Below are 13,808 nucleotides of genomic sequence, written 5' to 3'. Positions count from 1 at the left end.
ATTTGAAGTTATCAAAATTTATCAGGCCTCATCAAACTTGTTATATTTGTAATTTGAATTAGGATATCCCTTATTAATCTTTATCGTAATGTACTTTTTCTGAACTTTATCATATGAAAACTTTTTTCTAATATAATGGTCTCAAACTCTCAAATGAGAATGCAAGTCAACCATTGCATCAACTTGTATCTGCCACATCTTCCCCTGTGATATTTTTATTACAAGTAAACTCAGAGGACAATAATTACGCGCGGTAAGTCTACGAAAGCCATGATATTCCGGATCAAATATGTATGTAGATCCAATTTTTTTTGCGTATTACTAATAAATAATTAAATAAAAAACTACATAATGAAATTAAAAAAAAAGTTGACTGCCTGACTTTCTAAAAATAGGCAAGAGGAGATACAAGGGAAAAAAGTCAAATCAAACTCATATGGAATACTCTTTTTTTTTTTTTTTTTTTTTTTTTTTTGAAAAACATTAAAATGAATCCAACAAGATTAAGGCATAAAAAACTCGTCAAAACAAACTGCTAATACTTAAGGTCGTGATGAACTTTTACAAGTTTATTATTAAACAATCTTGAACTATACTAATCTAATTGCAGGATTCCAGAGTATGTCCGGGGCAAGGCAGCTGTTTAAGAAAATGTTGTCCTGGTGAAGTTCTTCATTGTTAATCTGCATACATACATAGTGAAAACAGTATTAAGGTAATTTTTTTTGATAAATTTGATAGGATTATAAGGTGGTGGAAATGAACAGGATAAGAGTTATTTACCTTGCAAATGCTGAAGGTACTTGAATAGATGTCTCAACATCTGATGCCGAATTTTTCAGCAGAAAGTTCCATCCGCCTTCAGACATTGTCCAGTCGGTTTTTAGTTTTAGTGACTTTAAACAAAGGAAGGGTGATGGCTCACTTGTAAGTTTATCATCCAATGCATCGAGCACCTTCGAGATCATCATAAAGTATACATAACAAAAATAAATTAAAGCAGTTTAGTACTCAAGTGTATAATCCCTCGGTCCCTTAAGACTAGTTCATGTATACGATTATAGATTTGACATGTGTGAAAATGTGAAATCATGTGTATTAAGGTTTTGCAGTGAAATCAATTACCTTGAGAGTGTCTAAGGATACGACAACAGATTTTGCGTTTGCTAGCTTCCTAAGCATCTTGAGAAGTTTACTTGCCTTCTCTTCAGTGTCAGAATAGTTATGTATGACATCTATATCTACCGCCTCCAACAAACAACATTTATCACTCATAGACAGGTTTACCGGATTACTGCCTTCAAATTTAAAATAAGATAGCAGGGGTGATGAAACGACAACCCGAGAAAAGGACGAGTTCAGTATCTCCAGTGTCTTAAGCATGGGAGCTGACACTCTCAAAACCAATGAATGTAATCTGCAGTCTTGAAAACACAACTTTTCCAAAGCAGGACATGATGAGAGAAATTCAGGACTAATAATATCTGGATTTTCGGATGCTATTAGACCGTGAAGCCTTAACTCTTTCAATGCAAGAAAACCATTGGACAAAATGATACAGGGAAAATCGAGTTGGAACTTCTCAAGTGATTTACTTAGATATAAACATTCTGGCAATGTCAATGTCAAGCGATTTTCAGCATGGAATACAATCTCCTGTATGTTTGCTCGAACCAAGTAACACAAGATATAATTTATGCAGACTGGGGACAAATTAGCATTTGTCCAGAATGTAAACTTGTTAATTTTAGAAGCTCCACGGCGTTTTAAAACTATAACAATAAACCTGATAAAGTCGTTAAGGCTAGGATTAGCTGAAAAATGTGGAATGTAATCTGCTGATTCATCGTCAAGAGACCAAGCGGGAGAAAGCATCCTCGAAGCCATGAGTGAAGACGGACAATAACCAGGTGATGCAGGAGAATAATCAGGTGATAAAGGAGAATAATCAGGTGATGTAGGAGAATAACCAGGTGATACCGGAGGATAACCAAGATCACCTGGATGATAACTAGGTGATGTAGGAGCATAAACAGGTGATACCGGATCACCTGGATTATAACCAGGTGATGACGGAATATAACCCGGTGTCGAAGGATTATAATCAGGTGATGTAGGATCAAATGTAGGAGAATAAGGTGAAATATAACCAGGTGAAGGAGGCGCAGAGAAGCTAAAGTTAAGAAAAGGGATATCGGTCCAAATATGCTTCCATCTTGTAGAAAGTATGGAGGTTTGAACTACTAATTTTGTATCTAAGGTTGAAAGAATTTTATGGAGAAGACAGTCTGGCAAATCACTTAGTCTATCTCTATTGTTTCTTTCATTTCGCAATTTGTTACACTCACTCTTCAGTTCCATGACTAGATTTAGTATTCTAATCGGTCACAAAGTGGTTACAAATGTGAAGATATAATTAACTTTTATAGAACTCATTAACGGATCCTTCTTTTCAAACTTTCGATGTGGGATATTTTTCTTTATTTTTAATTGCCGATTCTTTCACTAAATTTTAATACAGTTATACGGTTTATATGCTTTATTAACCTTTGATTTAAGCTCATCAAGAAATGATCACACATAGAATCTCTAATATAATGACTCTATTGGTCAAAATTGGTATTGTACTAAAATTAGACGCACTTTATTTTTAATAATTGCAACACTTTTATTTATATGATTTCATTGATGAGCAAAAGTCATGATCACATTTGCTTGATCTAGTTATCTGAAGTACTACCCAGACAGTCTAAGCATCATAGAACAATCAACAATGAGTCATAGTCGATGATGAATGATGACACCAGATTTTAGAAGCCCTTGGATCTCAAATTCTTTTGTTTAAGAACTTGTGATTGCAGTAATCGATTTAAAACATACAGGGTTGAATTGGTAGTATTAAGAATTTAGGAATGTTATACCACATGTCCACATAATTTGAATTTCATCAAATTTCCACTTTATTTCATGACAGAATATAATTATTACCAGAGTACACATGATTCATAACTGAAAATACTTGTAAAATCCAATTAGAGTTTCTGCCAAAGATCAGTTCTTCACTGCTTTCTCAGCAACGAATAAACCCCATCGTTGCTCACCAGATGAACTCCTGACCAACTTGGCCTTCCAGCCACCAACTATGTCATTGTAATCTCCCTGCAGATTAAGCACATTTGATTAAAAGCAGATCATTAGCAAAAAGAACAGTCCAAAATGTTGTAAACTATACTCAAGTCTGTTCTCTGAATACAAACCTCAGAGAAGTCTGCAATAAATCTTTCTTTTTCCTTCTCGACTGCATTAAGTTCCCTCTCTAGAACTTTAAGAAACTAAACCAGTAAACACAAAGCCATAAGAAAATTAAAGACAATTAAACTCCATAATTGGTAATCGAAGACAATGTAGATTAAAAAAAAAAGGGAGACTAATGAAACCTGATCAGTCCTATCCTCAGCAACAACTTCATCAAATCCAGCATCTCTAAGCATCTGGATGGAACAAAATATTTTCAGAATACATGCTAACAGAAAGAAGTTGTGAAATTGCGGAAAGGGCACTAAGAATAAAATCTTTATACACTTGCCTGGCCATATGCCTGCACATCATGGAGATCATATCCCCTCTGCTTAATGTATGCTGCAAATTCAGGTGACGGTGTACCAGCATTCCTGCAGTAATCACTGATTAACACTTTCCCTCCAGGTTTCAGCCATTTGTAAAACGATCTGAATAATGCAGGCTTATCCTGAAAAATAAGATAAAGTAGCAAAGTTATAATGCTAAAAATTGCTACTGGTGATGTAAACAAAAGACTGGTAAACACAAACACAAATCACCTGAATATGGAGAATGGTGTCACGGCTGTAGATCACATCAAAAGCATTGTCTGGGTAAGTTATTGTTGTACAATCAGCCACCTCAAACTCGACAGCACAATTGAGTCCAACAGCACGCTCAAGAGCTATAGAGATCATATTAATGGAGAGATCAATTCCAACAACCTCAACATTGAACTCCTCTGCCATGTAAAAATCACCTCCACCTATGCCACAACCCACATCCAGAACCTTCTGTCCAGGTTTCAGGCCAAGCTTCGACACAAATTCTTTCGTGGTTTCTGCGCAGAGTTAATGGTTTATTGATTCAATAAACATTAATTGATTAAAAAAACAATCATAAACAGCAATTGATATGATTACCATAACTTTGAATAACAATTTAGTATCCAGGTAACAAAAGAAAGTGTACCTACTCCCCCAGTGCTCACATAACCAGGGCCAAAGACTCGCTCATAGCGCAAAATGCCGTTAGCTTTGTACTGAACATTATCCAGAAATTGCTGAAACCCTTTGTCATTCTCTGAATCAACTTTCTGCAATGTCCAGCAAATCTGAAGCAGACAAAGATAGTCAGTAAAAGGTGAATAGTACTTCTCCCCTCTTCCCAGTTCCCACTCAAAACTTAAGTACTAACCATGTCCGGATTTAATTGTCAAAGTATACCATCTACTATGGGGTACACGATAATTAATTCTGGACATAGGAAGTAAGGAAATAAAACTACCCAACAACAACAAAGAGAGAGCACTAAAGAGCATCTGGATATCTAAGACCTTGTTTGAGTTGCATTTGCCACCAACAACAGAGAGCTCATAAGAGTTTCCAGATTCATTTTGCACGCGGCATTCTTTGAATACCTGCAGCCACCAAAACAAAATTCAGAATTATTGGTCACATTCACAATAAAACAATAAGGATTGCAATTGGATTTTTAGCTGTGGAATAAGTACTTAACCATCCATCTTATAGCTAATATCCTTAAGGTGGAGTAGAAACTGAGAATTTTTTCTTTTTGTCTGTGGTTCTTGATTTAATTCAATTTAAACAGTGAGGCTATTTCTTTGAAACCTTGCCTAAAATCAGAACTGCTGCAGGATACTTGAAATTATAATGACACTAAAGACTGCTGACTCAAGTTTACGAGAGGTCTTGAATTGCCTTCCTCAAAAATCAACAAGTCTAGTGAGATTTTTGCACATACATGTAATCAAACAGAGAAAATAGAGAAGAAGATGAAATACATAAAAGGACAAACCTTTGAGTAGAACTTAGGATCGCGATAGTGGATTGAGTTGTTTTGGTTTTGATTAGCACTGTCATTAGCACAAGTCTCACTAAAGTAAATATAGCCTCCTGGTTTCAACCATTTCACCATGCTTTGAACCATTTTTCCAACCTACAGTTCCAAAACTAAAATACAGTCTTAACACTGACAGTAATATCAGAAACAAATGTACACAGCTACAAGTTACTGGAGACACCACTGGCCGAATTCGTATAAAAATCATATTCTCATTTAGGTATATTGATCACAATATAAAAAGAGGAAAGCCAAGCACAAAGATTACCTCATCATCAGAAAGATGCACAAGAAACGAATTAGCAAATATCAGATCAAAGGATTCTGGCGAAATGTCTAGATTAGGACATGAAACATCAGCAGAAATGAACTTCACATTTGGATATTGTGCACTAATGCTCTCACTCTGCAACCAAAACAAAGGATATTAGAATGGTCTACACAAATAAATACTGTAAATTTAGCAAGTAAAACTGCTGATCTGATCGATCTCACCTCAGGTTTCACACTCCCAGTGACATCAACAGCTACAACCTGGCCAGCCTTCTTGGCTAGTTCACCAGTAAGATGACCAATACCCTCGCCAATTTGTAGTACAGACTTTCCTTCATAAGGTGGAAGTGAAGGAAGTACCTGTATCCATAGAGGAGAGCATGTAAAACTGTATCGGTACATAAAACAGTACTTCATACATCATAAGCTTGATTAAGGGCTCAAAGCTTGCTTGACAATCAGTGAAGAAATGACTAACAAGTAACAACACATACATCAGCACTTCAGTTAACATGCTCTATAGTTTATATGATGAATTACATTATCTTTTACTCATTTGCATTCAATAGCAAATCGATTGTATAGGGACTAAGTAGTCCCGAAGTCCCCAATTAACAGTCACACACACTACTTTGGTTAGATGTCAAGATTAAAATTCACTAGTCAATGCACCTTTATAAGCATAAGTTTACCCTTTAATTTGATTGATTCAAATATTACAATTTTCTTTCTATTATTAATCTTTTTGATCTCTTTGTTTATAGCATCATTTCATCACAAAAGTTGCATTTACGAGTAATGACAAAACAAATGGTACAATAAATTACACTTTGCTACTTCATTATTTAAAGAATGACATCACTTTTTGATACTTATAAGGGGACCTTGTAATTTGATCAATATCACGAAGACACATGTATCAATATTCAGTATTCATACATCAAAATGTCATTTTCCCACTTACACGTGAATTCTTTACCAATAAATCAGTCGTTATCAACTTTACATCTTTTATAATTTTTTATAATGTTCAAGCAAGTAAGTTAGTTCTGAACCAAACCAGATCGATCTGATCTTAGTTGACGACTATGTTAGAGATTCTGAAGCGGTTAACATAACTAATAACTTCTTCAAACAAGGAGATTATTCATAATCAAGCTATGATCAATTAGGAGTACATTAAAATTGATGAACTCTAGTCTTACATGACATGTTACACATACTATGATCATATGAAAACACAAAGTGATTACATAACAAAATCATATCATAAAATTATAAAATAAGCTGAAAAATGGAAGTTTTGATATACCTCAAGTTGAGCACTTTGAGGAGCCATATCTTGTCACAAGAGTAAGTGGAGAGGAGAGAAAATTAAAAAAGGGAGGACTAAGAACCGTTGATGGCGAGGCGAGAACGAGAGAAAGACCTTGATCTACGGTTGAGAGCTCTTCCTCTCTGCTGCATTCAGCTGCAAAGCAAAGCAAAGCAGGGTACAAAGCAACACTATATAAGAAGAAAGAGCACCTTAATTAATAATGTGGAGAATGGAGATAGTGGAGTGCCTCTATTATTTTGCTTCTGCTTTTGTAGACTCGTCCTCATTGCTATAGGACATATACTGTGGGGTCTCTTTTTCTCATTATTAATTATGGTGCTAATTAAATATGATAACAAGAATTTTTGTATGTTATATGAGTGCTCGACTGATATGTACTCTATGTAGTCATTTGATTGAACTTAGAAATTTTCTCTTGGTTTTTATGTAAATTGTATGATGTTCGGGATATAAGGGAACTCAAATAGTATAGTATTGAAACGTTTTTTTTTTTTTTTTTTTTATTTTGATCAATTAATATCTATTATGTCCAAAGTTTGTTTCCCTACCTGATTATTTAGTCTATTTTCTTAAAATTACTAGACAAAAGAAAAAGAGGTCACGATATGAACAACGGGAAGCCAGATATCAAAAACAGAAAAAAAAGAAAAAAAAAAATTAAATTAAAGTGACACTTTCTCTTATGGAGTTATGGTTCCAAAATAAAGAAACCACGTCGATTTTCCATCAACCACGTCAATATGGCATATACAAAGTAATAACTCAAATTCTTTCAAAAAAAAAAAAAAGTAATAACCCAAATAACTAAAGTACAAATGAAATGAGAAGTAAAATTAGAGTGGATTAAATCACTTCATTTTGAAAATGTTAATGCTAATACATAATACTTGTGCTTCTGAATAATAAATATGAATAGTCATCACAAATCAATTTAAATTAATGAATAATTTCATTAAAAATAAACTCAAAGAGAAGGTGGAATCTTGATTCCTCGAGGATAAGTTGATAAGCAAAAGAATATTTTTTTGACAAAAAAAGCCATAATCACGATAACTCTGTTTGATTGGGATTTTTAGACTTAAATTATACAATTTGTGAATTAATATCGTATATGGAGTACGGAGATCGACGCCTATTGTTTTTTTATCCCTTAAATCCAAGATCCAATGTCTATTCTCCTTCGTTAATTGAGCAGTAATATTTTTATAAATCTTTGGAATATTCTTATGACTTATCCAGTTATACCCCCTGAGGCCCTGAGAGTCTGAGACTAATCACTAGTATATAGCAGGCTAGCGGCTCGACCCCCTCGATTTTTATATACAAGTATTAAGCTTTCCACATAAAATTAATAGTCATGTATACTATTTTAATGTACACTTTTCGACTTTGAATCTTAGTTTCTAGAGACCTCCCAATCATAAAGGGTGAAGATAACACATTTTTGCCCATGAGTGATAAGCCTGATATAACACAAAATATTCAAACAATTTCCAAAAATATATAGCACTAAAATTATGAGTCTGAGAAGCTAAGATATATGCAAAAGGAACTGGCATGGAACAAGTAAAGATTTTCAAAGGATACAACCTGTTCTTGGACGTAAGAGTTAAGACTACGCTTATTACAATCAATTCACACCATAAAATTGATATGAAGGAGAGATACAAACAGATCAAAGGCAACAAGGTAATTGATGATAATTTCATTATGTTTAAGATGGTTAAGAAGACTAATGAGCGATAAATCTACGACTTCTTATACCCCTTACACTTGCTTGTGACACATTTATACAAGTTCACCTTCTCCCTCCCTTTCACCTTCCCTTTCCCTGCCCCTTCCTCGGCTTCATGATTGATAAATTCTTTTGTTTGTGTAAGAACTTGTAATTGTAGTAATCAATTTAAACATACAGGGTTAAATTGGTAGTATTAGGCATTTAGGAACGTTATACATAATTTGAATTGCATCAGTTTTCCACTTAATCTCATGACAGAATAATTATAATAATTACCAGAGTACACATGATTCATAACTGAAAACACTTGTAAAATCCAATTAGAGGCGCTGGCAAAGATCAGTTCTTCACTGCTTTCTCAGCAACGAATAAACCCCATCGTTGCTCACCGGATGAACTCCTGACAACCTTGGCCTTCCAGCCACCAACTATGTCATTGTAATCTCCCTGCACATTAAGCACATTTAGACAAAAAAAAAAAAAAAGTCCAAATTGTAGTTGAACTATACTCAAGTCTGTTCTCTGAATACAAACCTCAGAGAAGTCTGCAATAAATCTTTCCTTTTCCTTCTCGACTGCATTAAGTTCCTTCTCTAGAACTTGAAGAAACTAAACCAGAAAACACAAAGCCATAAGAAAATAAAAGACAATAAAACTCCAATTGGTAATCGAATATAATGTAGATAAAATAAAGAAAAGGGAGACTTATGAAACCTGATCGGTCCTATCTTCAGCAACAACTTCTTCAAATCCAGCATCTCTAAGCATCTGGATCGAATGAATGATATTTCAGCACACATGCTAATGGAAAAAAGTTCTGTAATTGCAGAGAGGGCAATAAGACTAAAATCATATACACTTGCCTGGCCATATGCCTGCACATCATGGAGATCATATCCCCTCTGCTTAATGTATGCTGCAAATTCAGGTGATGGTGTACCAGCATTCTTGCAGTAGTCAGTAATTAAAACTTTCCCGCCAGGTTTCAACCATTTGTAAAATGATCTGAATAATGCAGGTTTATCCTGAAAAACAAATATAAGTAGCAAAGTTATAATGCCAAAAGTTGCTACTAGGGATGTAAAAACTATAAAAGTTTAAATCACCTGAATGTGGAGAATGGTGTCACGGCTGTAGATCACATCAAAACCATTGTCTGGGTAAGTTATTGTTGTACAATCAGCTACCTCAAACTCGACAGCACAATTGAGTCCTACAGCACGCTCAAGAGCTATAGAGATCATATTGATGGAGAGATCAATTCCAACAACCTCAACATTGAACTTCTCGGCCATGTAGAAGTCAACTCCACCTATGCCACAACCCACATCCAGAACCTTCTGGCCAGGTTTCAGGCCAAGCTTCGACACAAATTCTTTCGTGGTTACTGCCCAAAATTAATGGTTTCATTAACGATACAAAAAACATTAATTGATTAAAAATAAGCGGATTAATATGATTACCATAACTCTGAATAATAATACAGTATCCTGATAACAATAGAAAGTGTACCTATTCCCCCAGGGCTCACATAACCAGGGCCAAAGACTCGCTCATATTGCAAAATGCTATTACTTTTGTACTGAACATTATCCAGAAATTGCTGAAACCCTTTGTCATTGTCTGAATCAACTTTCTGCAATGTCCAGCAAATCTGAAATAGACAAAGATAGTAATAGGTGAATAGTACTTCTCTTCCCACACAAGAATTAAGTACTCCCCACGTCCTGATGTAGTTGTCAAAGTATACTATATACTATGGAATACACGATAATTAATTCTGGACATAGGAAGTAAGGAAATAGAACTACCCAACAAAAACAAAAAGAGAATACTATAGAGCAGCTGGATATCTAAGACCTTGTTTGAATTGCATTTGCCACCAACCACAGAGAGCTCATAAGAGTTCCCAGATTCATTTTGCACGCGACATTCTTTGAATACCTGCAGCAATCAAAAAAAATGGCTTGATTTAATTTGATTAAAACAGTGAGTCTATTTCTTTGAAACTAACTTTGCCTCAAAATCAGAACTGCTGCAGGATACATGAAATTATAATGACACTAAAGACTGCTGACTCAAGTTTATGAGAAGTTTTGAATTGCCTTCCTCACAAATCTAACAAGCTAAGTAAGATATCCGTACATACATATACTAAACAGAGAAAACATAGAAGAAAATGAAAAACATGAAAGGACAAACCTTTGAGTAGAACTTAGGATCGCGAAAGTGGATTGAGTTGCTTTGGTTCTGATTAGCACTTTCATTAGCACAAGTCTCTCTAAAGTAAATAATGCCTCCTGGTTTCAACCATTTCACCATGCTTTGAACCCTTTTTCCAACCTACAGTTCCAAAAGTAAAATACACTCCAATTGTTTACACTGACAGTACTATCAGAAACAAATGATACCTCACAGGTACAAGTTACTGGACACACCACTAGCCGAGTTCATTAAGAATCTTATTCTCAGTCATGTATAAGGGTCACAATATGAAAAGAGAAAAGCCAAACACCAAGATTACCTCATCATCAGAAAGATGCACAAGAAACGAATTAGCGAATATAAGATCAAAGGATTCTGGTAAAATGTCTAGATTAGGACATGAAACATCAGCAAATATGAACTTCACATTTGGGTACTGTGAACTAAGGCTTTCACTCTGCAACCAAAACAAAGGATATTAGAATGGTCTACACAAATAAATACGGTAAATTTAGCAGTAAAATTGCGGATCACTGATTGATCTCACCTCAGTTTTCACACTCCCAGTGACATCAGCAGCAACAACCTGGCCAGCCTTCTTGGCTAGTTCACCAGTAAGATGACCAATACCCTCACCAATTTGTAGTACAGACTTTCCTTCATAAGGTGGAAGCGAAGGAAGTACCTGTATCCGTACAGGAGAGCATGTAAAACTGAATCAGTACATAAAACAGTACGGCATACAACCATGATTTGTGAACAAGCCTGATTAAGGGCTCAAAGCTTGCCTAACAATAAATGAAGAAATGACTTCTTTTTTTTTTTTTGGACACAAAATGAAGAAATGACTAGTTAACATGCTTTCGATGAATGACATGATTTTCTTTGACTTATTCACATTAATTAGCAAATCGATTGCATGAGGAGTACATTGTAAAATAGTCACACCTTACTTTGGTTAGATGTCAAGTTTACAATTCATTGGTCAAAGCCTTTATAATCATCATAACTAGCTCGTAATATGATTGATATCTCAATTATTTATCCTTTTCATCTTTTTGTTTATTGAACCATTCCATTTTAAAACTAAATTCACTACAAATGGTACATTAAATTATACAAGTACTTTGATACTCCGTTATCTAAAAATGACATTACAATTTGATGCTGATGAAGGGTATACTACAAATCAATATATAGGCGCTGTAATTTGATCAATTTTTTAAAAGACATACACTAGTATTTATAAGTACAGAACAAAATACAGTATTGGTCTATTGGATATCAAAATGTCAGTTTCCATTTACACGTGAATTCTTTACCTATAAATCAGTGTCGTTTTCAACTCTAAATCCTCTTTTATAATATTTTGATGATTTCAAGTAAGCTAGTTCCGAATCAAACCAGATCAATCTGATGTTCTGATCTCAGTTGACGACTATGTCAGAAATTCTGAAGCGGTGAACATAACTAAAAACTTATTCAAACAAGGAAAGCATTCAAGAATCAAGCCATGATTGATTAGGTGTATTAGGACTAATTAACTCTAGTATTACTATACTACATACAGTAATAACAAGTTATGTATACTATGATCATATGAAAACACACAGTGATTGCATTACATAATCATATTATAATAAATTATAAAAACAGCAGAAGAAATGAAAGTTTTTAACATACCTCAAGTTGAGCACTCTGAGGAGCCATATATTGGTACAAGAGTAAGTGGAGGAGAGAGAAAATTAAAAGGGAGGGAGGACTAAGAACCGTTGATGACGAGGCGAGAACGAGAGAGAGACCTTGATCTAAGGTTGAGAGCTCTTCCTCTCTGCTGCATTCAGCTGCAAAGCAAGCAGGGTACAAACAACTCTATATGGGAAAAGGGAGCACCTTAATAATAATGTGGAGAAAGAAGACAGTGGAGAGCCTCTATTGTTTTTGGCTTTTGTAGACTCATCCTCATAGCTATAAGACATAAAATGCTGGTGCCTCTTTTCCTGATTATTTATTATGGCGCTAATTAATTAGTTGCGGTTTTAAAAAAAAAATGATAATGTATGATTTTGTTAAGTTAAAACGAGTATTCGAGTAGTATATACTCTATGTGGTCATTTGATTGAACTTAAAAAATTTCACCTCGGTTTTTATATAGCTACGTATTAGAATTGTTGATGTATGTTTTTTTATTTATGACATCTCTATCCAAAGTTTGCTTCCCTACCTATTTAGGCTATTTTCTTAAGATTAATGGAACAAGAGAAATGCTCTGTTTTCTTCCCAAAAAAAAATGGAGCAAGAGAAATAGAGCTCACGATATGAAGAACGAGAAGCCACATATAAAAAACAACCAATAAAAGGGGGAAAAAAAAGTGAGAGTTTCTAGTATTAGACTTCCAAATTTAAAGAGCCACGTCGATTTTCCATCAACCACGTCAATTTGGCATATACGAAATTATATCCCAAATAAACAAAGTACAAATGAAAATGAACAAGAAAATTAAAGTGGGTTAAATCACTTCATTTTTTAAAAAATATTTTTGGTGCCAGTTCATATAATTGTACATCGTAATAATAATATTGAATAATTTCATTACAAATCTCATTGTAAAAAATGAATAATTTAGCGGGAAATTATACAATTTGTGAATTAATATCGTATATGGAGTATGGAGATCGACGCCTATTGAATATTTTTACTCCGTATATCTTAATTCCAAGATCCAATGTCTATTCTGCTTCGTTAAATGAACTACGTAGTATTATTTTCATCAATGATTGGAATGTTCTTATGACTACTTATCCCTGAGACTTAAGGAATATAGCAGCCTAGCACAACTCCCTCAATTTCTACAGTAAATGTTATGCTCCCTCCATCTAAAATTAATAGTCGAGTTCTTCGACTTTGAATCTTAACTCTCCCATAGACATCCAAGAAGAGAAGATAACACGTGCTTAACTAATAACAAAAATTTTCAAACAATGTTAAAAAATGTGTAGCACTAAAATTGGTATGCAAAAGGAATTGGCATAAAACTACGCTTATTACAAACAACTCACACCATAAAATTGGTATGAAGGAGAAGGCCACAAAGTGTTTGATGATATTAT

At 34.4% G+C, this 13,808-nt stretch overlaps 3 protein-coding genes across 3 annotated transcripts; all 3 read right to left on the bottom strand.

Moving 5' to 3' along the window:
• Positions 1-1,098: 1,098 nt before the first annotated feature.
• Positions 1,099-2,361, bottom strand: LOC145599115 (F-box/LRR-repeat protein At3g59210-like). Its single transcript, XM_081655525.1, has one exon. The coding sequence runs from the start codon at positions 2,359-2,361 to the stop codon at positions 1,099-1,101; it is 1,263 nt and encodes a 420-aa protein (XP_081511651.1).
• A 572-nt stretch (positions 2,362-2,933) lies between these two features.
• LOC145596545 (phosphoethanolamine N-methyltransferase-like) lies at positions 2,934-7,082 on the bottom strand. The gene is made up of 11 exons (XM_081652723.1): positions 6,728-7,082; positions 5,638-5,775; positions 5,411-5,548; positions 5,098-5,238; positions 4,616-4,699; positions 4,252-4,393; positions 3,840-4,120; positions 3,587-3,748; positions 3,438-3,491; positions 3,258-3,332; positions 2,934-3,159 (listed from the first exon to the last, which is right to left on the bottom strand). Exons 1-11 carry the CDS (start codon positions 6,752-6,754, stop codon positions 3,052-3,054), a joined length of 1,350 nt encoding a protein of 449 aa, XP_081508849.1. The 5' UTR covers positions 6,755-7,082; the 3' UTR covers positions 2,934-3,051.
• A 1,561-nt stretch (positions 7,083-8,643) lies between these two features.
• On the bottom strand, positions 8,644-13,036 carry LOC145599372 (phosphoethanolamine N-methyltransferase-like). Its single transcript, XM_081655762.1, has 11 exons — positions 12,381-13,036; positions 11,245-11,382; positions 11,017-11,154; positions 10,695-10,835; positions 10,353-10,436; positions 10,005-10,146; positions 9,599-9,879; positions 9,356-9,517; positions 9,207-9,260; positions 9,027-9,101; positions 8,644-8,939 (listed from the first exon to the last, which is right to left on the bottom strand). Exons 1-11 carry the CDS (start codon positions 12,405-12,407, stop codon positions 8,832-8,834), a joined length of 1,350 nt encoding a protein of 449 aa, XP_081511888.1. The 5' UTR covers positions 12,408-13,036; the 3' UTR covers positions 8,644-8,831.
• Between the last annotated feature and the right edge of the window lie 772 nt (positions 13,037-13,808).

The sequence above is a fragment of the Chenopodium album genome, chromosome 20 (genome assembly GCF_948465745.1).
Source record: "Chenopodium album chromosome 20, dcCheAlbu1.1, whole genome shotgun sequence".
In the NCBI taxonomy this organism is placed as follows: Eukaryota; Viridiplantae; Streptophyta; class Magnoliopsida; order Caryophyllales; family Amaranthaceae; genus Chenopodium; species Chenopodium album.
The sequence above is the reverse complement of the archived record's forward strand: the minus strand, read 5'-3'. Positions and strand labels throughout refer to the sequence as shown.

Excerpts from the sequence above, each read along its gene's own strand:
- LOC145596545 (XM_081652723.1), bottom strand. The coding sequence starts at position 6,754 with ATGGCTCCTCAAAGTGCTCAACTTGAG. Across the intron at positions 3,749-3,839 it reads ACACCATTCTCCATATTCAG|GATAAGCCTGCATTATTCAG; the intron begins GTGATTTGTGTT and ends CTTATTTTTCAG. Across the intron at positions 3,492-3,586 it reads ATGTGCAGGCATATGGCCAG|ATGCTTAGAGATGCTGGATT; the intron begins GCAAGTGTATAA and ends TGTTCCATCCAG.
- LOC145599372 (XM_081655762.1), bottom strand. The coding sequence starts at position 12,407 with ATGGCTCCTCAGAGTGCTCAACTTGAG. Across the intron at positions 9,518-9,598 it reads ACACCATTCTCCACATTCAG|GATAAACCTGCATTATTCAG; the intron begins GTGATTTAAACT and ends TTTGTTTTTCAG. Across the intron at positions 8,940-9,026 it reads TTATTGCAGACTTCTCTGAG|GGAGATTACAATGACATAGT; the intron begins GTTTGTATTCAG and ends CTTAATGTGCAG.
- LOC145599115 (XM_081655525.1), bottom strand. The coding sequence starts at position 2,361 with ATGGAACTGAAGAGTGAGTGTAACAAATTGCGAAATGAAAGAAACAAT.